Genomic DNA, 25,193 nt, shown 5'->3' on the forward strand with positions numbered 1-25,193 from the left:
AAGTCCTTTGTTATTATATGAAGGGGACTTATTATATTTTCTCATACAAATTAGGATCTTCAAATAGATTTCACAACAAAGCAGGGCCTTGAGAACACTGACTCTTGTAAATATCTTAAATAGCTACTTGTCAATATTAATACAGGTGGCTGTGTTCAGTGGAGGACAAGTGTATATATGAACTATATGGATATTAGTTGAACTATGTCATTGTACACATGTGAATCGCCATATGCCTGAAATGAATTCATTAAAAAAAAGTCAATTTTTCGTTCTGATCTACAACTTGTCTATTGTGTTGTATCTTATCGCGGGGTTTATAACATATTCATATTATTTTTCAACTTATTAACATTGAGTAGTGCACAATCTGGTTCTGCTTCTCAATCATATATTAGTGTTAATATGTATGTGTGTGTGCGTTGTGTTTGGCAAATTAACTATCATATATCACAAATCACAACATTCTATTATTGTTTAGCCCACTATGAATAGTAGATCACGCCAAACCACGTGTCCAGAATCACACCTACATGTATGACGTTTGCAGAAAAAAACACGTGAAAATCAGTTTATAATTCAGCGAGTTATGATTGATTAAATGCGCTGACACTTCATTGATCCTGCTAAACAGATTAGACTGAGGGGAACTGACGACCGGACCAAGATGGAGGCGCCGCGCTTCGTCAGCGCCAAGAGGTCAATGCGGCGCCTACTATATTATGTCTATGAACGGTACGGCGCGCACGGCAAAGGATGATGGGATTTGGGCTTGTTGTTCCCAGGTTTTTACACTAGGGGGCGGAATAGTTCCGGAATAGGACTCAATATAATCCAATTGAAACAATACAGCCACATTTTAAAAGCAGTCACTGTGTTCCAAAGAGGATCTAGTTGTTAGGTAGTTAATTTTGTGATCATCATCTTGTATTTGTACAATGATTTATGAAGAAAAAAATACATCTAAATAATTTGTCTTGTCATAAAGTTAAGGATAGAGGATTCCCTATAAAGACAACAGTAATTGGTCTACCATTAAGAAATGAAATAAGATAGGATTGCGACATTTCTCCTTGAACACATCAAATCTTAATAGGCAACGGAAAACTACCTACGCAGTTTAGAAGCACAGTTTCATAAATGGAACAAACATCTAGCAAAAGTGAGCATACATTTAATTTAGGCAGTGTTGAAGTCGCTCATGTACAATTGGCTGCACGTTCCTGTAGTACAACAAGCCTCCAATAGATGGCGTACGTATACCTTTGGGTCTTTGTCTTGTGTTCCCTGTTTGTGTCTAGAAAGCATGGTCCAGCAGGCACGTCTGTCTGTACTCGATGACGTTTACCCCTCACTTCCTTCAGGGAGTCATAAAACACTGCAAACTACAACCTCAGAACACGCCACAGTCAAATCGACACCTCCCAAAAACAAAACATAAATAAATAAATAAATAAATAAATAAATAAATAAATAAATAAATAAATAAATAAATAAATAAATAAATAAATAAATAAATAAATAAATAAATAAATAAATAAACTGATTGATTGATTGATCTCCTGAGGGAAATGAAAATGTCACAGCAGCCAGATACAGAGAGTCAAACTTGTTGAAAAACTGATGCAGATGGCGGTGGATACAGTCCCCTCAACCCGAAGCCTACTTCTAGAAGCCAGTCCTCTCCCTCATACCGCTCCACACATCTCTCGCCTTGTTCTTCCTCAGCTTCTCCTCCAGTTTTCTTCCTCTAAGCGTCCTTGTTCCCCTTGTTGCTAAGTTTCTTTTTTTATTTGTACCTGCATGAGTTCCGCTCTGTCCCCAGACCCGAAGGCCCTCTTTTTGTTCCATTAAGTAGTGCCTTTAGGGTGCCGGTAACCCAGGGTTTATTGTTGGTGTAGCAGTGGACTTTTAGAGGGGAACACAGTTTTCTATACAGAACCCAATGTACTCAGTGACACTGTCCGTTAAGCTGTCAATGTCCTCACTGTGTGGTTCATACATTCCAGTCAGTGGGCTCCAGCGCACCACGCTGCAACGCCATGGCATGAGACCATTTCCTCACTATCCTCACTGTCACTGGTTGCTTCTGTACTACAGGCTTATATGATGGTGTGAGCAGGACTACATTGTGGTCGGATTTACCTGATGGAGGGAGGGCAGTGGACCTAGAGGCGTCTTTGACATTCGTATACAGCAAGTCTAGAGTTTTTATCACGTGTGGTGCATTCCACAAACTGGTAGAATAGATAGATAGATAGATAGATAGATAGATAGATAGATAGATAGATAGATAGATAGATAGATAGATAGATAGATAGATAGATAGATAGATAGATAGATAGATAGATAGATAGATAGATAGATAGATAGATAGATAGATAGACTGAAAACTACAGACTCATAACATGCTTCACAGTTGCCGCTCATAAATAAATATCAATTCACCATTCAATCTGTTTCATGCTGGTAGTAAAATAAATGACATTACTCTCTTGGGTGGTAATTTGCTCATGCACTGATCCAGTGGATAATAAAGAAGCAAACAATATACATCTTTATATTTACAGACCTGAATTGACTGTAGGGGTTTAAGAATGGAGAAAGAGTACCTGTCTCTTTTTGTGTTGAATGGATACGATTAATTTCCTATTCTAAGCACTATAGCTTTTAAAACATCAGAAATGTTTTAACCGAGTAGCGTTCAGGTCAATTGAATCACTTGGGTAAGATAAGTCTTTTGTGGTAAAACCATCCAAATGAAATACATTTTAACAAAGAGAGTAACTTTAACAAAAATAACGAGGTCACCAGTCCATCACAGAACAAACATAAAGACAGATAATCACAGACTTTCAAACCTATTGTCAAGGTGTGTGCGTGTGTGTGTGTGTGTGTGTGTGTGTGTGTGTGTGTGTGTGTGTGTGTGTGTGTGTGTGTGTGTGTGTGTGTGTGTGTGTGTGTGTGTGTGTGTGTGTGTGTGTGTGTGTGTGTGTGTGTGTGTGTGTGTGTGTGTGTGTGTGTGTGTGTGTGTGACCCAAAGAGCTTACTTAATGTCATGGATTTTTTCACTTCCTTGTAAACTGTTCCTGTTCACAACTTCCACTTTAAAAACATTTTGTTTTACTATTTATCTGCTTTGCACATGGTTATTATCTCAGTATATTTGCCGTGTACATTACATACAGCAAGGCAAATGCTTTTGTTATTTTTTATTTTTTTCTTACTTACTCTCATTCATTTAACTCATTGTGACTCCAGATTAAACCACAAACTCTAAGATGGCAACTCATCTTGTTAAAGGTAATCAAAACTGTCAGTTCATGTTAGTTTCGTAATCATCATCTTGCATTCGTGCAATAATTTAAGTGCACGTTTTTTTGCGTCTTTTCTTCTTTAAATGTTTAGCAAAATTAAGTAATATGTTGAATTCATCTTTAAAATGTGTAAAGTAGCAGTTCGCTTTAAACACATCATGCTTTAATTGCCAATGGTGAACTACTACCTCCTCGGTTTAGAAGCAGTTTCACAAATGGAAGAAACATCTAGTAAAAAAAAAAAAGAAAACAAAAAAAGTATCGGCTTAAGGTTGGAGGCGCTCATGTACAATCGGCTGCATGTTCCTGTAGTACAACAAGCCCCCAATAGATGGCGTACGTATACCTTTGGGTCTTTGTCTTGTGTTCCCTGTTTTTGTCTGGAAAGCATGGTCCAGCAGGCACGTCCGAATGTATGTGATGATGTCTACCCCTCACTTCCTTCAGGGAGTCATAAAAACACTGCAAACTACAACCTCAGAACACGCCACAGTCAAATCGACACCTCCCCTAAATAAATACAGACAGACAGACAGACAGATAGACAGATAGACAGATAGATAGATAGATAGATAGATAGATAGATAGATAGATAGATTATGAGTATTTCGATGAATAATGTCATCATTACTTGTTGAAATGAACCCTTGTCTAATGGCAAATGACAGGGGGAAAAACCTGTATCTGTCCCTAAGCCAAGGTGTCCTCTTCTGACAGATGAACGTTGTACTTATTAAAGTAGAAAACACCTCATGTGACCCAGAAGCACAATGATCATTTATCTGCCGCTCCTAAATATACTGGAGTACCACCTGGCAGAACTCCAAGTTCAGGTAGTCTATCGCCAGAAAACCTAATATATATATATATATGAGGCTGGCAATGGGGTTCTCACATCTAATTATAAGCACGTGCTTCCTGCGGAAAGGTTTGCATGCATGCATTTTTAAATAAAAAAAATTTTTTTGTCTTTGCAGGTGTATCAGTTGCACATCCTTTGGCTGGATTGGTTAATTTATTTCTGGCATGATTGAAATAGAAGGCGCACAAAAGAAAACCTTTGCTTCTATGCCGTTGCTTTCCCGTTTTTCCGGCTCCACGTGTGTTCTTTGTCCGTACCCCCCCCCCCCCCCCCCCCCCCCCCTGTACAATGCGAGCCCACCTCTAAACGCACCCAGTGGCACGGTGTGGTGGCTCTGCCGAGCGGAGTTGTACCTCCTGTTCTCACATACAAGTGGCTGCTCCGCCCGCCTGCGTTGATTGGACTGAAAATCACTCCGGTTCCCACTGTCGTGTTTTTTTTTCTTCTTCCCTGTTTCACCCTCACACTGAGGAACGCCCACCCCGAGGACCGGGAAAGTCACTTCAAACTGAAAAACACGCTGCCTGCGCTGCGCACAGTCCGTTCCGAAGACGCGTGTGTTTGGAGAAGGAGGCGCAGAGCGTGTTGTCTACCTCCGACTGTCACACTGTTTTGTTTTTTAAACCCCTCATTACTATCGGGACAGGTTGCGTCACTTAACTCTCCATGTCACTTTTATCTAAAGTGTGTGTCGTTTTAATCTAGGCTGAGACTCATCTCCTGGAAACTGCTGAGTGCGCTCACTGGATGCTTGGCGTGAACAGGTGGCACAAAGCTCCGGCTCCTTTAATTTGTTATTAGGGGCGAGAGACGCAGGCGGAACGGAGTTTACGCACTTCACCGGGACGCTAAGCATTTAATACCTGCCTTTAAAGGTGGGGAACAGGAGCGTTGCGCATTTCTCTTCCCTTGTTGAAAGGAGGCATCGGACAAGGGATGCCAGTTGCGGACAGCGACATGGTGGTGGATAACAGCCACGCGCTCCATGAGGGTAAACCCCCAAACGAGAACGTCTTCCCGGCTTCCCTGTGCAGCCCTGCAGCGGACATCCTCAAGAACTTTTACCACACCAAGCGGGTGGGGAACTATCTGATCGGGAGGAAGCTGGGGGAAGGATCCTTCGCTAAAGTTCGAGAGGGTCTCCACGCTTCAACTGGGGAGAAGGTAAGAAACCTGCAACTTGAAATGATTTATGGGAAAGTTGAATACAGTAGAAGTGGTTGTTATTTAAACATACCACGTGAAACTATTTGAATAACAAATTATTGTATGGTTTCTGTTGTTTTTTTTGTTTGTTTGTTGTTTTTATTAAAAAACAAATCAGATTTATTTTTGAATGATAAGTTTAACCCATGAAAATCACATGTCTAAAATTACAGTATCGGGTGCCACTTTGTTCATGGCATGTTTTGTACTGCATGTCAACTGAGGAGGGGGGAAATGTATTTGAGCCGTTTAAAATATTTGTTCTTGCCCCCCCCCCCCCCCCCCCCTGTCTAATCAGTTCTTAAGAGAAAGTGATCAGCCCTGTTTGCTTTCAGAGGCTTTGTTAATGAGCTCATACGGCAGCGCCAGCTGTTAAACCCAGCGACAGTGTACACAGGCAGGGCTGCTCAGAGACAATATTTGCTTATTGTGCGTGTGTCGGTGTGAAAGAGGCAGCTTTCTCTCAACACGCTGGATGACAACATGTGCGCTCCCCGTCTTTCTCTGAGCCTCCGCTTTGTTTGCTTGCGGGGGTGATCTCACCATCCCGGCACAGCGATAGGGACAGAGGGGGAAATTGCTCGGCCTATGAGAGAACAGAGGCGCTACTTGCATATGAAATCATGTCGTTGATAAATGGGCTCCAGCTTCATTACGATTCCGCCAGCGCAGGGCTTTGATATGGGCAACCATTGGCCACTGGATGCCTTTGTCTGTTCACTTTTTTTTTTTTTTTGGGGGGGGTGGGGGGAGTGGAGAAGAGAAGCAGTAAGGACATTTGCATATTTGAAAAACAAGCACCTTCTGGTTTATATGCTTCTTACCTGCAAAACCTGCTTATTTATTTACCCCAGGCTACAATAAAAATCAGCACGTGAATGACTTAAATCAAATAAAATGGTCTGATTAGATGCTTGTGTTGCTGTGGGAAGAAAACTCGCAGCTCCTTTCTATGCTTTTACTGCCTTTGTTGAGGATGATGCAAACACTGGCAATCTCACAACCAGGCACATCTCCCCTCTCTCACATAAACATGCTCTCTCTCTCTCTCTCTCTCTCTCTCTCTCTCTCTCTCTCTCTCTCTCTCTCTCTCTCTCTCTCTCTCTCTCTCTCTCTCTCTCATTTATTTGAACGCAGATTTCCAACAGGGGCTGGGAGGGAGTGCAGGGCAGTGAGTTTATTCAAGCAAAGGGTAGTCAGAGGGGAAGGAAATACAGGAGGACTCCCATATCCTTTTTTTTTTTTTAGCATCACTAGAAAGTTAGTGTGGCTGTAGGGATGAGAAACCAAGAGTGTGTGTTTAAAGGCAGGGGGGCATAAAAGTGAGGTGAGGTGAAAGATGTTGCTGTCAGGGTGGTCAGGGGGGCTAGGGAGGTCATATGCATGTGTTTTTGATGTCTGTAACCCACTTTCCTCTCCATATCCCCCACCCCACCCTCCCTCACTGTCTGAAGGGGCGCCTGATAAACAACTGAATCCCCCAGAAGCCCCCTGGCAGGCTGAAGCCCTCCCCCCTACTGTACCCCACCCCTTCTCATATAGACCAGGCTACTGTAAATATAGCGCCCGCCCCATCCCCCATACATACCATACACCCCGATTCACCCACGCTGCCAGTCATAAACACAGGCCATCTATCAACTGCACACACACACACACACACACACACACACACACACACACACACACACACACACACACATGCGGCCAGGTTTAATTAGCAGCAGTAAAAAAGGGTTTTAGAGGTGCATCAATAATCAGAGCGGAAAGGACGAAAGTAAAAATGAAAGACAAGCTGAAGGGCAGAAGGAAGAGAAAGACACGCACACGACCACTTTGGCCCTCACCGTTTCATTTAATGGATATGGTGATTAGTTTCACTCGTCGTGCCTTTCCATGTCTGTGGGCTCTCCTTGGGATGATTTGCTATGTATGGCGGCCATGCTCTTGAACCCAGTCTAGACGGCATGCAAGGAGACATGGGCGAAGAAGAAATAAAGTAGATGGATATGTTATCGAATGTAATTATCCACCAAGGCACGCAAAGTGTTTGTCATTGAATTAAAGGACATGTTCTGTGGCTTTTACGGGGCACATATCAGAGTGCCTGGATGAGTAATTGGAGAAAGAAAGAAGAGCTCTGCCTGTAAACATGGTACGCAATCATATTAACCCATTTATCCTGCTTCACTTTTGTCACACGTAAGTTTAGTTGCAACTAAACTCTGTGGCAAATGGGGTAATAATAGCTGTCCGTTTGGCTTCGGCGCCTCCTTAATGAGGCAACATTTGTTTTCCCTTTAGTTTATAATGGTTCAGTAACCCTCCAACTCTTTCACACACCTCCCCCTCCGACAGCCTCGGGGCCCTTTGGTGCTCGGGTCATCCCACACAGGGAGCAGCTGTGAGGGAGAGGTCAGTGTCGAGTAATATATCCTGTAGGAAAGGTCGAGTAGCTCATCACCTGTTACGCCACAACTCCCTGAAACCTGTCCCTTCAGCGCACTGCCCAAGTGCTTCATTCTCCACGGGTGCCATTCACAAAATTACACGGTGCCAGGTAGAAAAGCCCAACTTTAGTCTGGCCTTAACCTCATCCTCTAACTCCTTTCTCGCCTGTATTTCTCCAGGTGGCTGTAAAGGTGATTGACAAGCGAAAGGCCAAAAAGGACTCCTACGTGACCAAGAATCTGAGGCGGGAGGGCCACATTCAGCAAATGATCCGACACCCCAACATCACGCAGCTGCTGGACATCTTGGAGACGGAGAACAGCTACTACCTGGTGATGGAGCTGTGTCCTGGCGGCAACCTCATGAACCGCATCTACGACAAGAAGCGCCTGGACGAGAGGGAGACTCAAAAATACATCCGGCAGTTGGTGCTGGCCGTTGAACACCTGCACCGGGCAGGTGTGGTCCACAGGTACCAACAAAACAAATATTCTAAAAAATAAAAATAGATAAATAAAAAAAATTGATTTGCATGTTTTAATGTCTTGGGATACGTTTACAATCTTCCACTTAAAACGGACAAGTGCTTTGTGTTTATGGGTTAGCGCTGACAAATATCTGAGTCAGACATGATCCTCTTTCTCAAAGTGTGGGTTAATTCCTTCTTGTACACATTACTTTTAATCCCCCTCCCCAAAACAGATTTGTCTGCTCAATAACTGCGCTGGGATACATAAAATGTAATGTACTGTGAAGGAATTCAACGCATTTTGTTTGACAAATACAGTTAGATACTGAAAATAAAATGGTTGATTCGATCTTGGGAAAAGCAGCATTCAATCATTCTTTCACAAGCCTCTTCCCGGGAATATTCAATTCTCCACCGCTGAAAGCCTGGGAATTGTGTGTGTGTGTGAAGAGTGAGATGGCCTAAGCAGATAACTGTATAACAGGATTTCTGCGACTGAGGAGGGATCTGGAGGAATACAATAGAGCATGAAAATCAAACCAGCATGACCCACATTAAGAGGGTTATGTGTTTGTCTCGGGGTTTTTAAGGGGGAGAAGGAGGAGGGGTTGAGATTCCCACTGACCTCTCCAGCATTGTGTGATGATGACAGCATAGATAAGTTAACTAATGTAAACGCCACACAAACGCTGACATCTACTCTGTCTCTCTTTGTCTTTCAGAGATCTGAAGATAGAAAACCTTCTACTCGATGAGCAGGACAACATAAAGCTCATAGGTAACACAAATCACATTCAAAATAGCTATTTCTTTGTAAAATCAAAATTTTTGTTTTGGAAACTCAATTAAAAAGAAACGGGTTAAGACTCTACAAATTCAGTCACTTAAACAAGAAAAATGTTAAAGCAAAAAGAAAAGAAAAGAACCTCCTCCTCCTTTTGTCCTTCAGATTTTGGCCTCAGTAACTGTGCTGGCATCTTGGGATACTCAGACCCCTTCAGCACCCAATGTGGAAGTCCAGCCTACGCTGCCCCAGAGCTGCTCTCCAGGAAGAAGTATGGGCCCAAGGTGGACGTCTGGTCCATGTAAGTCCAGTTCCTTTTTTTTATTCACCCCACTGCTGTAACATTTCATCACATGTGAGATTTGTCCAGTTCATTATAGCTTCCATATTTAACGCGTGTAATTTTTGTGTTCCAGCGGTGTGAACATGTACGCGATGCTGACTGGGACTCTCCCGTTCACCGTGGAGCCCTTCAGCCTTCGAGCGCTCCATCAGAAGATGGTGGACAAGGAAATGAACCCTCTACCTCCCTCCCTTTCCACAGGTAAATAATAAAAGCAAACATGTATGTATGTTGATTTATAATGTCAGGAGACGTCAGGAAGAAAATAAGAACACAGAATGTTAAAAAAGAAGAAATGGAAAAAACTGAAAATGTTCAAAATTGTATTTCTCATTTTCTACTCTTTAACACATAATTATAACAAATATTGTCTTTTCATATTCCATTTAGATAACACTGAATAAAACCATTCTTTGTGTGATGAAAATAATGATGAAAACAAACGTGATCACAGCAGCGATGCACGTGTTCATGTACACTTGATAAACAAAGGTTATTTGTGTTTCCCACAAAAAGAAAAAATTCAAGCTTAACAACATATCAGACGTTTTATTGGTAGAGGACAAGTAAAGACATGAACCAACCAAATGCAAATTTCTATTTTGTTTTTGTGTTCATCGCAACGGTAATAACTAGTCAAATGACGTTAATCAAACGCACGGGTAAGCATGTGTGCGGATGCCGGTAGGACCAGTAGAATTAGAGTCTAATTCCTCTCATCAGAAGCTGTTGGCTCACGTCAGTGTCACTCCTCTCAAACGTGTCACTCACTAAAATGCAAAGTAAGGCATGGCTTACCCCAGCTGTCTCAGTACATATGAATCAACATAATGACATCCGTCATTGCATGAGAGTTATGTCAAACCTGGGAGTCGGTTGTTGATCAAAAACAATGGAAATATAACCACTAAAGGTTAAAGGGATTGTGAAACTGGTCATGACACGTTTCAGTTTAACCATTTGCATGTTCTTGGAAAATTGCCCGTGGCAGTATATGAAAAACAAAAAAAATGCATTCTCTACTTCACTTGTCCCAGCTGCCATTTGTTTGCTGAAGAAGCTTCTGGAGCCAGACCCCAACAAACGCCCAAACATCCACCAGGTGATGGCCGACTCGTGGTTACAACTGGCCAACAAGAACACAGGCGCCCCATACTTCAACAGGTAAATTTGAAATTGTTGTTTTTGTTTTTCAGAGAGAGAGAAAGAGAGAAAGAGATTGCACATTCACAGAAGTTATACCCATGTTCTCTTCCACTTCTGTGTCTAGGATCCACATTGAAGACATAAACCACACGGTGTTGCTGCACATGACGGAGAAGATGAGCTACAAACACAGCGAAGTGCTGAGCGCCGTTCTCACAAATCGGGCCTGCCATACTTTGGCTGTTTATTTCCTCCTTAACAAGAAAATGAAACGACTTTCCAAAGAATACAGGGTAAGCATGCCTCGTATAACTAGTTTTACATAACGCATACTTCCATGGTGCCTTTCCGAAGAAAGAGCACCTGTCAAATCATGTGCTGCAAGTTGTGTCACTATATCATCTCAGGTTTAGTAGCCAGGAAATTTTACAAGAAAAGAGAATTTAACAGTTAACTTTAGTTGTAAACTTGGCAATTTTTTTTAAAAGAAAAAAATGTTGTTTGCATCTTTTTAGGAGATGCTGTTCCAAGAAAAGAAAAAAGGAGAAAAGCAAAAAAGCGAATACTTCCAGACCCAGTGGAGGAAGCACGTCGATAAGCTCACCATCCCACCGAAGCAGACGCCCGTCTACCTGGCCGTCAGCAAAGGGCCCAGCAAGGAGAAAAAACACCGAACAGGTGAGGGTTTGTCATGTTTAAGCCAGTGAACTCAGACATTAAGATGCAGTGCACGTGTTTCAAATTGTGTCATGCCATTTATTGTGTCTGTTTTATTTACTTTTATTCATACAGGGTAGGTTGACTGAGCATGCATGTTGTTGTCCCACAACGTCCTGTTTCACCTATATGTAGTTACCCAATCATCCATCCATCCATCCATCCATCCATCAATCCGTCCATCCGTCCATCCGTCCGCATGCCCGCCCGTCCATCCATCCATTGTTTGTTTGTCCATCCATCCAACCACCCAACTATCCATCCGTCTGAGAGGAAAGATCCTGGACAACTTGCCAGTCAATCGTGATGCAAAGACACAAATTCTTTTCTGTAACTGAATCTAACAGTTGTCAGCCAAATGAAATGACTGAGATGTAAATTACATTCATAAATCTTTCTTAGAATAGTTAGAAGAAAAAAAAAAAAAAAGATTAATTGGTGATCTGACGAAGAACCGTGAATTTCGAAAGTGATAGAAAAGTGCTTAGGTTAAATTGGAAGACTTCACCTTTTCTCATATATCTGCAAGTGGTGCTGACGAAGCCCGAAGGCAGTTCTCGAGACAGCATGTTAATAAAAGTCAGCCTTCACAGGGTAAATGTCAGGTCAGAATGTTCTGGAAGCTTTGCACTTGCTTGTCACAAATTTACGCCTGGAAGCATGGCGTAGCATATACATTCCAGACATGTTGGTTCCTCGGCCAAAAGTTTGAGGGAAGGCACAGTTCTCAGTCTTTCTTTGACTAACGTAACTGGAGCAAATATCTCTTACACATTTATAATAAAAATAAAAAATGTATTAAAAAAAAAAAAAGGCAAATGAGATTGTTTCAGAAAATGTTATAATTTTTCCCCCCACTTTCATCCACAGGTCTTTTGCGTGCAATAACTGGTGGCCATCGTAACTCACCTCTGGCACCACCCGGCACCGTAGCCTCCTCTTCAATGGAGTATCTGGAGATACATCCTCTCTTTCCCAACACGCCACAGCAGCGAAGACGCTTAGCCACCCTCCCGCAAGTCAACACGAGCCCAGAACACAACATTCCCGCACCGCCGGCACCTTCACCGATCGGCATGCACTCCTTTGGCTCACTCGCCAAAGCTGAACAAATTGAAGACACCCCGTCCACGCCCTGGTATAAACTAACCAACGGGACTCTGTCCCCACCCCGCCACGTCTCTGCCTTCCAGCCTGACTCCTCTTACTTAAAAAAGGCCACAATCCCCAGTCCCCCTGTCCTCATTGTGAACCCACAGCCCAAGAAGAGCATCTCGTCTGATTGGTGTGGTTCCTCCGACACCAGTGGAAGCCCCCCGAGCACCGTAGGTAGCCCTCCAGGAAGCTCGGCTTTTAGCCCTCCAAAGTCTGCCTTCAGCGCCCTCAAGCCCAACTCGGCCTTCAGTCCTCCTTCCAACAACAGCCGTAGCAGCGATCCCGAGAGCCCCACCCACCGTAGCAAGTTCCCTTCAATGGGAATCGGACAGATCCTAAAGAAGAAGGTCCAGCTGCAGCCATTTACCTTCCGGCCAGAACAAGTTGTTGAAGAAGTTGTTTCCCCGCCTCCCTACCCCATGCAAACACTCCTCTGTGCTTCAGGTGCACTAAAAACCCTTTGCTGAGGGATAAAAGACAAAAAAAAAAAAAAAAAACTGAAAAAGAAGAAAGAAAGACAGTCTGAACTTGAGGCCCCTCTTAACATTTTGTTTAAGTTGGAAAGGTCTTCCAGAGCGGCCTTTTGAACTGTGAACTGTCCCTTTATTATTACTGAGCCACTTTTCATCTAGACCTAATAATTAAAAAAAGGGAGAGCGTGTCAATTAGGGCATCTGATCGCCGCTCTTGTTATGTAATGGGAAGTGATGACGCTGAGAAGATGAGATTTAAAACGGATCCCTGCGCAATGACTCACCCTCTTTGTGTCCTAGATACAGAGTGGACCCGGGACATCATGTAATATGGGCCTTGCTAATAAAATGTACACACACACACACACGCGCGCACGTAAACACACACAAGTGTACAGATTAAACACTGTATTATAGGCCAAGTTATAGATACTCTGTTATATAATATTACTGTAACTGGTTACTAATTGAGCAGTAGACTGATTCACACCAGCTAACAGACCCCAATGTTTACCCTGACCCTGAATATATGTCGAAGTGTTTTGTCATTTTTAAAAACTCTTGTATAATAGCCACTTTCTTCCAGCTGGCTGGCACTGTATCCTAAATGCTGACTGGAGGAAGAAGCTCACTGCACTATTCTTGAAAACCAAAACCTAGAGTAACAACAGTGTTTACCATCTTTTACCTCACTGCATTATTCATACATACATGTAGAAGAGCAGCCAGATGTGACATGCTAGTGTGGATTGTGCCACTGTTGCAGTGTTTAAATCGTTGCCATTAGACTCACCACACGGAGAAGAGAAGTAGAAGCCACGCGTAGAGTCATACTCTCACTTTTTTTATATAATTCATGAAGTTTCACTGACAGCTCTTCACGGATCTAACTTTTTATACACCAGTACTACACCACCTCTATGGCCCGCAGGGAAACTGTTGTGGTGTTTGATATGACTTTCTTACAGCAGGTCTTGGCTGTGTGCTTTGGAAAAAAAAAAGAGAAAGAAAACAGCTGAAAAAAAGAAATTACAAATTCCTTGAAAAGCCTTATGTAACTGATCAACCTCACCAAAGGCTGAGGGTGTGAAAGAGGGTCGGGAACTGCAACTGGCATTACACAACACTCGCTAAAATACTTCACTTCCGTTTGTCTTAATGCTGTAGTGTGTACAATAGTCTTATGTGTTAACTGCAATTGATGAGTATTTGCCAAGAGCTCCTGGAGCGCAATGTGAAAATTATTGTAAATAACAAGAATCGTGCGTTACCGTCACCTGTAGCATTCAATAATGGAGGGAATTCTTAAATGTTTATGGATTTGAATTTTTATTCGTCATCAGTTGACCCTATGAAAAGGCTTCCACAGGCACAGTAAAGTTGAATGAGTCAAACTGTCCTGTCAACTTTTGAAACTGCCTGTAGGTTTTTCTTCTGGTTGATTCTGAGATTGATACAGACTCGGGGGGTGGGGGTCTTTTGTAAGATTTTGTAATGGAAAGGTTTTGTTTGAGTGTCGAGAGATTTCTATGCTGTCTGAAATATTTTAAATATTTATACGGAATGCTTTATGTGTCTGTCTGGTCTTTCTGACACACCTGCTTGCTGTCTAGTTTCATTCATGAACTATCTGCACACACACACAACTTACTCGGTGAAAACACACTGTTAATACATTTAAATTGCTATAATTAAGCAAGTGAGGCCGCTATAATCCACAGAATCCTACATTCATGTTAATTCATGGATAAATCACACAGAGCCCGGGGTGTGTAATTTATTCCTAAAGCTCTCCGCTCCTGGAGGACTTAATGAATGTTGGCTTCGCTGCTGTCGAAGGATCACAACCTCAACGTGCCATTTGTCTCGCATACCACATACATTTCCCACGGGACACCTGTGGTGGGGGAGAAAAAAACCTTCAACAGCTGAAGGATACTTGGGACACGCATACTACAACCACTCCCTCCTCACTGACGCCAACACACACATACACACAAACACTCACACACCCACACTCTGTAGACAGTAATCTACTCAGCTGTGGCTCCCCCGTCCCCATAGTAAATCTCTTTGGGTGACAGTGCCATGTTGAGACAAAATGGGCGGGGGGGGGGGGGTCAAAGCTATGGGACAAACACACAAGCTCAGGACAACACAAACAGGGATGTCCGATTAAATCGGCGTGGCTAAGCTGATAAAAGCGGAGGGGCAAGATTCACCCTGAAATGCATTAGAGCCAGAGCCTTTTGTTTATCAAAGACGAGGCAAAACGGTTAGTCAAAATCCCCGGGCGGTCCGCTTAGATAAACATGCTGGGGCAATGAACACTACGACTTAACAGCATTGAGAGGATTTTACTGGACATAGACAAGTAGAATATATTTCAGTCAATACCTCTAAATCATTCAATGGAAACATGTTCAGAAATGTACATTTCGGTTTGATACGGCCTTTCCACACATAAATCCTTGAAATACCATATTTTCCGTCTGAATAAAACAAACCACAATCTTTGAAATTTATATTTAACTACTGAAGTTTATTTCCCGATCACATCATATCCAAAGTAGAAAAGTAGGTGGGTTCAGACCCACTGATGCATTGGAGGAATGAAGTCTGGCCTGTGTGGATCGGTTGAACAGGTGAGCTTCAGGAGTTAATGCCAGTGAAGCACGCTCTATTACGTACAGGGAGCAAAGGAGGGACATGCACAATATAAGACGTAACCTTATGGATTATCAGGAATATGTTGACCTCTTCATTGACATAATTCTACAATGAGTAAAACAAGAAAATCTCACAAGGAAAAAAACAAAAACATATGAATGCAGGAGGACATTTTGCAATGGTAAAGAGACAAATCCCAGAAAAACACATTTATACATTATTTGACTGGAATTGTTTGATAAAATTTGACAGGTTAGTATAAAATTCACAGGAAATACAAGATTTGGCACTAGTTTTGTGAATTCCATAATATATATTTTTTATTTTATTTTAAAAACCTGTGATTTTACCGAGTGATTTACAAATCAAGAATCCTAAACAGTGACTGTTGACTGAACTTTGAAAAAAAATCCTGTTGATGTATTATTAGTTGAACAAAATATGTGAAGGTAATAATGACATTTTAAAAACATTTCAATATTTGAAACATTTCTAAAAGAAATTCTTGTCATAAAAAGCGTTTGTGAGTCACGTAGCGCAAACAGACAGCCGTTCGGGAGGATCATCAGCGAGCCATTAATCTTTGAACAATCTCAGGAAACACTGACGTAAGAAATCCATACTGATGAGATAAAACGTGAACATAATTTTCATTGACACAAGGATTATTTTCAAATTAATCTGTGTGTAAACAGGTCAGAAAACAATGGTGCCTGTGTGACAAACATACACCACCCCCTGTGAGGAGGGGCAATAAGGCATTTTAGGGAAGATATAGAAATTAATAAAGCTTTCATGATAATATTTTTTTATTTTTTTTGGAATCAACACATTTTGATAGATTTAAATTTGAGTTTTTATTCCAGATTAGTTGGAAATTTAATACTGTGTGATTGCATCCTTATGGTGCCCTTTTTATTAACACTTTGGCAGACCATCCAAAGCACTTTTATTCCCTTTTAATGTGTGATCAAAGTGACCACTTACTGTCCAGCAGGACTTTATTCCAGTCAATCTGTTCAGGCTGAGATCCTGATGACACTAATCCTGTTTTCAGCCCACTCCTCGTCACATATATAGGCACACACACTCACCCCAGGGTGTCAGTGGTAACGGGGCGAGCCTTTGTGTCTGAGAAAAACAGACGATTAACCTGCCTCTGGGGACATACACTGGGGTTATCCACGCACACACAATTACACACTCCCTCACTGAGACGACCCGAGCATCCCGGGTCAGCCTCACGCGCCAACACCGGCTTCCTCAGCATCGTGACCACGGGCAGAGGACGACGAGGTGAGTGTGAAAACACCCGGCGCTACCTGGCAAACTGAAGCACACAGTGACACGGTGGCAAATAAACAAACAGATGTTTCTAATGAAGTAGGAGGCTTTGAGCACTTAGAGGGGATTTGGTTTATTCCGTTAGAGGAGAGCCTAACCGGCTTCGTGTTCCTCCACAGACAGAGTTAGAGGTGATTAATCAAACCAGAGCCGTGTGTCATATCACACACACTTTAGGTTTTTTTTTTTTTTTTTTTACCAAAGCAGTGCCATCATTAAAGAAAGTGGGTTAAGTTTCACAAAACTTGGGGTCCCGCATTGATTCCCAAGATTAATTGGGGGAAATTCGCCCTTCCAGATAAAGGAGATGACTAATTGATCTGTCATCTTGTCTGTGTGCCTTGCAGAGGACGACAGACTGCCGCAATAAATTACCATTTGATTTCATTAAAACCAACTGACCATTTGAAATGCAGATGAACAGAGCAAAAAAAACAACAACATATATATATATATATATATATCTGTCGCAATTAACAAAAAACAAGCTTTAGCAATATATTAAAATGGATGCATGTAGTACCTGAAATTATGTTTCAAGTAAAAAATGTCTTTTTGTAATCAGATGCAGGTGAATAAATACATTTTAAAACCAAGCTCAGGAGCACGGTCAGGACAATGGTTTGCAAAGAGCTTTTGGGAAATTAAGAGTTAAACCAAAAACTGGTCATAAACCGGTGATGAGCAACTGGTGGGGTGCGGTCCTTTGTGAGGGGGGAAAACCATTTACCCTCACGAGAAAGCATGGAAAGGGGTTTAAGCAAGCGGAAAAATGAACAACTTCAAATTGTAATTGCAGAAATAATGTTGTTTTTCACCTTTCAGCAGACAAAAGCCCCAGACATGGCAGGCTCCTCATGCTTCACTTTATTAAAGAATGGAAAAAAATAGAGCTGGGTTTTCTCTCAAGCCAATAAAACAGAACAATTTCCCTTCACACCACCTAATCCTTTTCACTCCATTTGAAAGAGAAAAAACAAACATAATTTTCAAAGTTGGCACACAGGTGGCACTCCTTGAGTTATTTTTTCCTCTCAAAAACAAGATCAGAAATTCAATCAAAGAGCAGAGCACAGCCAATAGGATTTCAGTGTCTGTGGCAATAACAGCATCAGTCTGAGCTGCCATTGGTCTTTCGTTTCACACAGGAAAGCCTGTAATTGGCTGCCGGCGCGCCGAGGCTTCATTGCCTCCATGGCAACATTGCTGCTTTATTGCTTAGGGAAGGTGAAAAAGGAGGGAAAGAGGGGAGGCGACTTTCGCTCAGACACTACCTCTGCATTATTCATCCTTTGTCCCCGAGTGCTTTTTGTGTGTGTGTGTGTGTGTGTAGATGTACTGACTGACGTGTGCGTTTCTGTGTAGGGTCTGCGTTCGGGTGGTGATTGGCTGAGACACGAGGGGTGAATGGGGTGAAGCCGGTGCAATAATTGCACTCAACAGTGCAACGCATCCAGCAACACCGTGTCTATACATAAAAAGGCAAAATGAGTTCAGAGGCCATTCACCAACATGCTCCTATCACACTGTCAACTGGCAGCATTAAGGCAGAACAGACAAGCCGGGATGCATTCTCCAGCCTGGGTCTGTTACCGAGCACAACAGCGCACATCTGGACAGTCGACTGCTCTGCAGGCTCTCGCATCATTGCAGGGGAGGATGCAGACGCCTCATCCTTTAGCCGGAGCCGGGGATGGAGACAACACCGCCACAAACAACAAAAACCACGAGGGCTGTTTGTTGTTGTTTTGACTTTTTTTTTTCCCCACCCGGCACAGCCACTGAGGGTGGGGAGAATTAGAAGGATGAGCGAGGAGGGTGGGGTTAGAGAGGGAGAAAAACAGCACACAGATTAGGGTTTGGGGGGGGGGGGGTTCTGAACTCCTCCCCTCCGCATGTGTCTGAGCATGAGGCGAATGGTGGTGGGGGGGCGGGAGGGGGTAACGTCTGTTGACAGGCATGCCGGTCAGTGAGCTGGGTGGCTGTTCCTCCAGCAGTGAACACGATGACGAGATGGCAACAGGCACTCAGCATAGCACGTGCTCTCAGTTGCCATCGCAACCTACCCTTGGATACAGCGTGCTGGTTGGCCGTTGCTAACTGTTGTTGTTCTGTGCGGCTGATGAAACCTCGTGGGTGAGGGAGGGCAAGCGCTACAGCGTGGAGCAGCTTTGCTGCCTCGGTAGAAAGTGTTGCTAGGCACATTAGAGGTCAGTTGGTAAACAAACACACACATAATCGAGCCCCTCCCTCAACCCCCGAACCCAGGGACCTGATAAACTTACTGTTCAACTCCTAAATCCAAAGGATACTTGTAATTACAAAGCAGGATGAGCCACTGATCCCTAATTTTCACAGCGAGAAAGGAAAAGAAACAATTAAAAAGCTTATCTGCTAGGGTTTAAAGTTTTCTCTTTCAGTTTTGCAAAACTGACGACGCCAAATGAGATCTTCAAGTATAGATACAGTTTAATTCTTTATTATACAACAATCTGGAGAACAACATGAATAAACACAAAGACATCAACAAACGAAGGCATTTGAACTGCAGCCTCTTTTGGGAAAATTGGGGAACATCAGAGAAGTAGTAAAGTTTTTAGATACATTTTTAATGTGATAAAAAAGCCAAAAATGCATCAATTTGCAATGCAAACACTTTTTTTTTTTTTTTTTTTTTTAACTTGGTGTTTCTTTAACTGTGAAAGTGATGTTCTCAATCAAATTTTATCAAGTTCAGTCCACAGCAAAGCAATTAAACTCATCCATCCATCATTTCTGTTCGGCTTTAGGGCTTCACACTTGAGGAAAAGAACAAAGAGAAAGTGTGTGTGTGTGTGTGTGTGTGTGTGTGTGTGTGTGTGTGTGTGTGTGTGTGTGTGTGTGTGTGTGTGTGTGTGTGTGTGTGTGTGTGTGTGTGTGTGTGTGTGGCCTCGAGTGGCCAAATCAATACAGCATTGTGCTGAGTGTGCAGCCTGCCTGATGAAATCCTGCACAAATAAACATTCTGCTCGCAGCACCACATTCACTCTGCACCGTGAGGAGATGGTGCCACAACCCGCAGGAGCCGAGCTGGCAACATGATTGATTACAAGTGCAGGCGCTCTTTGTTTCACCATCGGTAATCAGGACAAAGCAGAGTGGAAGCTGTGCGCGGGCGTGTGTGCGCGTGTATTAACCACAAGGTGAAGATAGGACAACCGACTTCACTGAAGGAATGAGGCCGTGGTGGGAATTTTGGAAAAAGGGGCCATAAATGTAAAACTAGATGTAGATGTAGAAGTGAAGAAGGTGGACATTTCACCCTCACGTGGAGACCCTTGGACAGATCTGCCCCCCCCAATGACGCCCGTCACTGTTACCCCTCGACACATCCCCCTTTGAGGCCCGCGTCGATCTCTTCCATCCTCTGCGCCATGGTCACGACCAGCATTTTCATCTGGGGACGACAGAGAAGGGTCAAACGGGAGAGGTGAGCGGGGCGTGTGACGGGAAGACGAACGACCGAGGCACAACGGCGGAGCAGAGAGCGGCGGCGGAGAGAGGGAAGGAGAAAACGGACAGGTGGGGAAATGAGGGGATCAGTGGGGAGGAAGAGTGAGGGGAGGAGGAGTAAAGATAATTGGAAAAGGGAGACAGTGAGGGCGAGGACGTGGTCAAGGATGGATAGGTATGGGTGGGGGTGGGGTCTGGGACGGGGGACAAGAAAGGGTGGGGTGGGTCAACGAGTGTGCCAGATTACAAACCCAAACAAGTGTCTGCAAGTCAGACAGACAGACAGAATACATTAAGGGTGGCAGCAGAGAAGAAGGGCATCATCATCATCATCATCATCAGATACAGTACAACTGAGGACAAAGACGGCACGGAAAACATTCCAGACCCTGCTGACACAATGAACTTTAGAAGAGTATTAAAAAAAGAAATTAGCTTCTATTCATCCTTCTTTTCTTCTGATTAGGTCAATTAATTCTCTCACTTTTGAAATATGAGAAATCTACAAAATTCAGTTCAATTTATTATCCATCAAAATCCTAAACCATATTTAATGAAACCAATAAAAAGAAGAAAGGTCTAATTCTGGGCACAATAATGACCAGTCAACCTAAGCTGCCCTACAATAACCTCGTCTAAAGAAAAACAACTCTACTTTAAGCCTGCCACATTCAGATAAACTGTTTTTGGATACTTGTTGCTACGGAAACGTTGCGAAGGCCACCAAAAGACTGAATTTAGACACTGAAATGAGCTTTGAATGGATGAGGTGCTGCGCAGCATTCAGAAAGGAAATATTACATTCAATGTTGTTGTGTGGACGAAAGCGAGGCTCATATAGATTAATGCCAGCAGAGATGTGAAATCAGAAAGCTTGAGATCTCAGATCTTTATAATCCTGTTAAGACTGCACCAACGCTGAATGGAGGCTATAAACCACCTACAATTAATACAATCAACAAACAGCCACAATCAGATTAATCTTCAGCCTATTGGGAGAGGCCCTACACAGTCAGAGACCAGGTGGATTTACTGACTAACCTACATATTAACTAAAAACAGTGTAAGAGAAGCCTTCATCTAAATCTGCATTTGCTTGACACCGTACCAGTAATTATTAAACAGGTACATTAACAAGAGCTGATTTATGACACGAGCATTCAGGGAATGTTTAAAATGTGATGACAACAAAGAATAGTTTCTTTTCTTCTTGCTTCATAAGCCACACAAGCCACACAAGCTTGATATGTACTTGCTGCTAAAACAACATTTCTTGACAAAGTGCCTGAACCAAACACTGAAGCTGCAGCCAAGACAAACAGAATGTTACGCATAGGTCAAGCCATCGCGACAAAGAAAGCTGCAATGATGAAAACATGTTTTTCCTGTAACAAAGATTCCTCAACATGCTTCCCGTCACATCTATTGTCCCTGGTGCAAGAGTGAGGGAGGCGCTGGCAGGTACTACTGCCCGCTGTCGCCACCTACTGGACAATTGGGGGAGGTTACGGGTATTTTCTTCAAACAAAGGGTGATTAAGAAGAACTTCACAAATCACTGCAGTACATCAAGGAAAAAGGTGACTAAGATTACTCAGAATAACAGTGTCAGTTTAAAAAAAAAAAAAAAAGTGTATATATAGAGACAATTGGGAAAACAAAACAAAACTAATTTGGATCTGGACACTGACCCATGGAGAGAAGCTCTTTATTTCCCTCGGCTGTACAATAAATTAAAGATTGACGTATTTGCAGGAGGTGACACAAACAGATGAGGTAATGTCTGTGACAACAGTGAGAGTTTCCCAGAACAGAGGTGATCTCACCCCTGCTACAACCTGCGCATTAATAATGAACGATGAAGCGTTTCTAAAAGACACCAGTGTGAGTAAAACGTGAACATGTGTGTTGGAGCACTTATTTTTTTTTAAACGATTGATTCTTTTGCGTTTGGTAAGTTTAAAGAAAAAATAAAGAAAGAAAGTTGAAGATCAATTTTTAAATATAGAAATTGGCACATTTTGTTAAAATCTGCAGGGCAGGTAATTAGTTGACAAATGACACATTTTATTTACAGGAAAAGCACATAAAGGACAAACAAAGAAAAGGAGCAGCAGTAATTTTTACCTCTGACAGCTGTTGTTCTACAACCCCGAGGTACTCCAGTGTGGCCGGCTGCTCTTTGGGGCCCTCTGCTGCCAACTTCTTGCTTGCAGAGCCCAGCACATAACTGGAATTAATTCACAGAAAGAGGCTTGATGGACTGACCGTGGAGCGGAGGCATGAGCAACACGAGTTGGATTGGAAGACAGCTGACATATTTACATTTGTTCTACGATTACCTCAATGTCAGAAAAAAATCTATAACCTATTGCGTGTGTCTTGACACATTTTCTACTGAGAATACCATGACTATACCTGTCGATCTCAGCCACGTTGAAACAGAAGGCGAACCTCTTGTGGTCCAGCTTTCGTGGGGTGGACGTGTAAACCATGCCAAGCACATTACGACAGCCTCGACAGAAGAGATCAACAATCAGGCTGCGAAGGGTGGGGGGAAAAAAACCAAACAGAATAAGACATTTTTGCCACGACAAGAAGGTCATTAGTAAGTTCTTATAATCTGGTCTTACACAAGATAAAGTGTAGGAGCCGAGATGTGACATATGCATCTTATACTGGGATTGGAAAATGAGATTAATCCATATATTTTTTATCCTGATGCTGACAGGATTTGGCATGCATAACTTGTAAACTATCCGAAGGCACAGATTTGTAGTCACTGTAGTCAGTGGCCTCCAGGACTCCTATGCACAGTCACAGTATTATTATAACCATTAAACAAGACGTTTACACATATAAGCACAAAACAAAGATACTCATTAAAATCGGATCAAACCACTACGGCAGACATTACTTCTTCACTCGTATTGGGGCAACATTTCACCTAAAAGCAATTGCAAGTTAGTACTGGGTGTACATCGATGACATTGTTGTACTGACAAGATTTTTTTTCCTTCTTCAGGAAAAACCTTACCAGGAACTTCGTTTGCCTTCTTCATGCAGACGACTCTCATCTCCAATCAAAACGTTGTCAGTGACTTCTACGAGGAAAACATCACAAGAATATCAGTCACACAGCAACAGTTGAATAAAGACGTTTTAAAACAATGGCAGGAAAAACAACTCAAATTTTGATTACAATGGGAAAACGTATAAACAAGGTTTTTGTATAATTCTTTTTGATTTTAGCTTATAATCAAAAGAAAAGAATATGACTTTGTTTTTTTACCTGAAGAGATAATTATCACCATTGTGTTTTTAAAGATCTTGAAACTTCAATTTATACAACTGTCCAAACACCAAAATTATTTTACAGATGCACCAGCATTTTGGTTCAAATTTCACAAGTTGGGAAGTCTATTTACAGTGAAAGTAATTCCCTCTCAGTATCAGTCTGTATTCGTGCCATGTAGAATGCATTCTAATGTCACAGAGCATCTTCTTCCGCCCTTTAAAGCCGGGTGACAGAGTCATTTTAGTTCAGGGGCCACATACAGTCCTCAGAAACAATAAATACTGACAACTCCAGAACCTGGACACTATCTCTCTGTGGCGTGGTTGGTATAGTGGTTGTTGCAGGATGGATTGAGTGCCTTGCATGGCGGTTGCTTCCATTGGTGTTTGAATGTAATGTTATGGTGTAAAACACTTGGGGGCTGGAAAAAGACATTAAAAGTAAAATCCACAAACCAGAAATTTATTTTCAAAAGGAGATCCTCTCTGCTATAGTATTTATTTTTTTTAGACTTGGGGGGGGGGGGGAAAGGCTTGTATGATCATTGCAACCTGCATGTTATGGGCAGTGGTAGTTGGCAGGTTCAAATCCCACAGCATCCTAAAAACAAGATGGGTAAATGTGGAAAAGTGAATTTCCTCCAGGGGATTAAAAAAGAACGATTAGTTTAGTGTTCACAGGAGTCTGACAGTATAAATTTGATGTCAATGTCATTTCATTTGTTTACACAACAGTCTTATTATGGAGTTATGTCTAAAAAACAATTGAGAACCTGAAAATACTTCACTTTTGAGTTAAAAATTTCAGTGAAAAACTTCTAAAAACTTTGCAATATAATGTGGCGGGGAGGATTTGACACAACTGCTCTAAAACTTGTAAAGATCTCAAAATAACTAATGAAACTAATATAACAATTTGTATTTCTGGTATTGAAATACGACAAAATTGACTGTTTAAAGCTAAACGATCGTTTATCGAGTAGAAACTTTCACTCACGCTTGAGTCTGATCTGGTTCAGACTGTCTTCACTTCCATCCCAGGACAGCGAGTCTCCCACAGTCAGTCTGCACTTCCCGCAGATGAAGACCACCGGGCCGTCCTCCTCCTCCTCCGCTGCTGGATCCCGGAAAAGCATTTCTTCAATGATCGTCGAGTTCATAGAGGACTTTTCAAATGTTATGTTATTTCCTTTCTGCTCAATTTTCGTCGAGTGTTGTTTGGTCGCCATTTCTGCAGTATTTACTCAAGTGGCGTGTTTGAACTCCGGCGGGCGGGTGACGGTGGAGTGACGTAGGACGGAAATACAAGATGATCGTTAATATGTACTTCCGCCTTCGTCTTCAGAGCGCGCAAAATTTAGTTTTTTACGAATACCTTCACAAGTTGGAGTTAGTGACAGGTATGTCTATGTGATTTTGTTTTTTTTAGTTACCATCAATAAAAACATAGTTGTGTTTTTGCAAAAGA

At 42.4% G+C, this 25,193-nt stretch overlaps 2 protein-coding genes across 2 annotated transcripts; one reads left to right on the forward strand and one right to left on the reverse strand.

Moving 5' to 3' along the window:
- The first annotated feature begins 4,496 nt into the window (after positions 1 to 4,496).
- Positions 4,497 to 13,914, forward strand: hunk (hormonally up-regulated Neu-associated kinase). The gene is made up of 9 exons (XM_080483738.1): positions 4,497 to 5,343; positions 8,016 to 8,308; positions 9,028 to 9,083; positions 9,255 to 9,390; positions 9,506 to 9,633; positions 10,470 to 10,596; positions 10,703 to 10,871; positions 11,094 to 11,256; positions 12,166 to 13,914. Exons 1-9 carry the CDS (start codon positions 5,116 to 5,118, stop codon positions 12,915 to 12,917), a joined length of 2,052 nt encoding a protein of 683 aa, XP_080339864.1. The 5' UTR covers positions 4,497 to 5,115; the 3' UTR covers positions 12,918 to 13,914.
- Positions 13,915 to 19,615: 5,701 nt separating this feature from the next.
- On the reverse strand, positions 19,616 to 25,002 carry mis18a (MIS18 kinetochore protein A). Its single transcript, XM_080483823.1, has 5 exons — positions 24,723 to 25,002; positions 23,466 to 23,532; positions 22,847 to 22,969; positions 22,556 to 22,658; positions 19,616 to 20,373 (listed from the first exon to the last, which is right to left on the reverse strand). The coding sequence occupies exons 1-5, from the start codon at positions 24,952 to 24,954 to the stop codon at positions 20,293 to 20,295; spliced, it is 606 nt and encodes a 201-aa protein (XP_080339949.1). The 5' UTR covers positions 24,955 to 25,002; the 3' UTR covers positions 19,616 to 20,292.
- Between the last annotated feature and the right edge of the window lie 191 nt (positions 25,003 to 25,193).

This window comes from Lipophrys pholis (assembly GCF_963383615.2).
Source record: "Lipophrys pholis genome assembly, chromosome: 16".
Classification (NCBI taxonomy): domain Eukaryota; kingdom Metazoa; phylum Chordata; class Actinopteri; order Blenniiformes; family Blenniidae; genus Lipophrys; species Lipophrys pholis.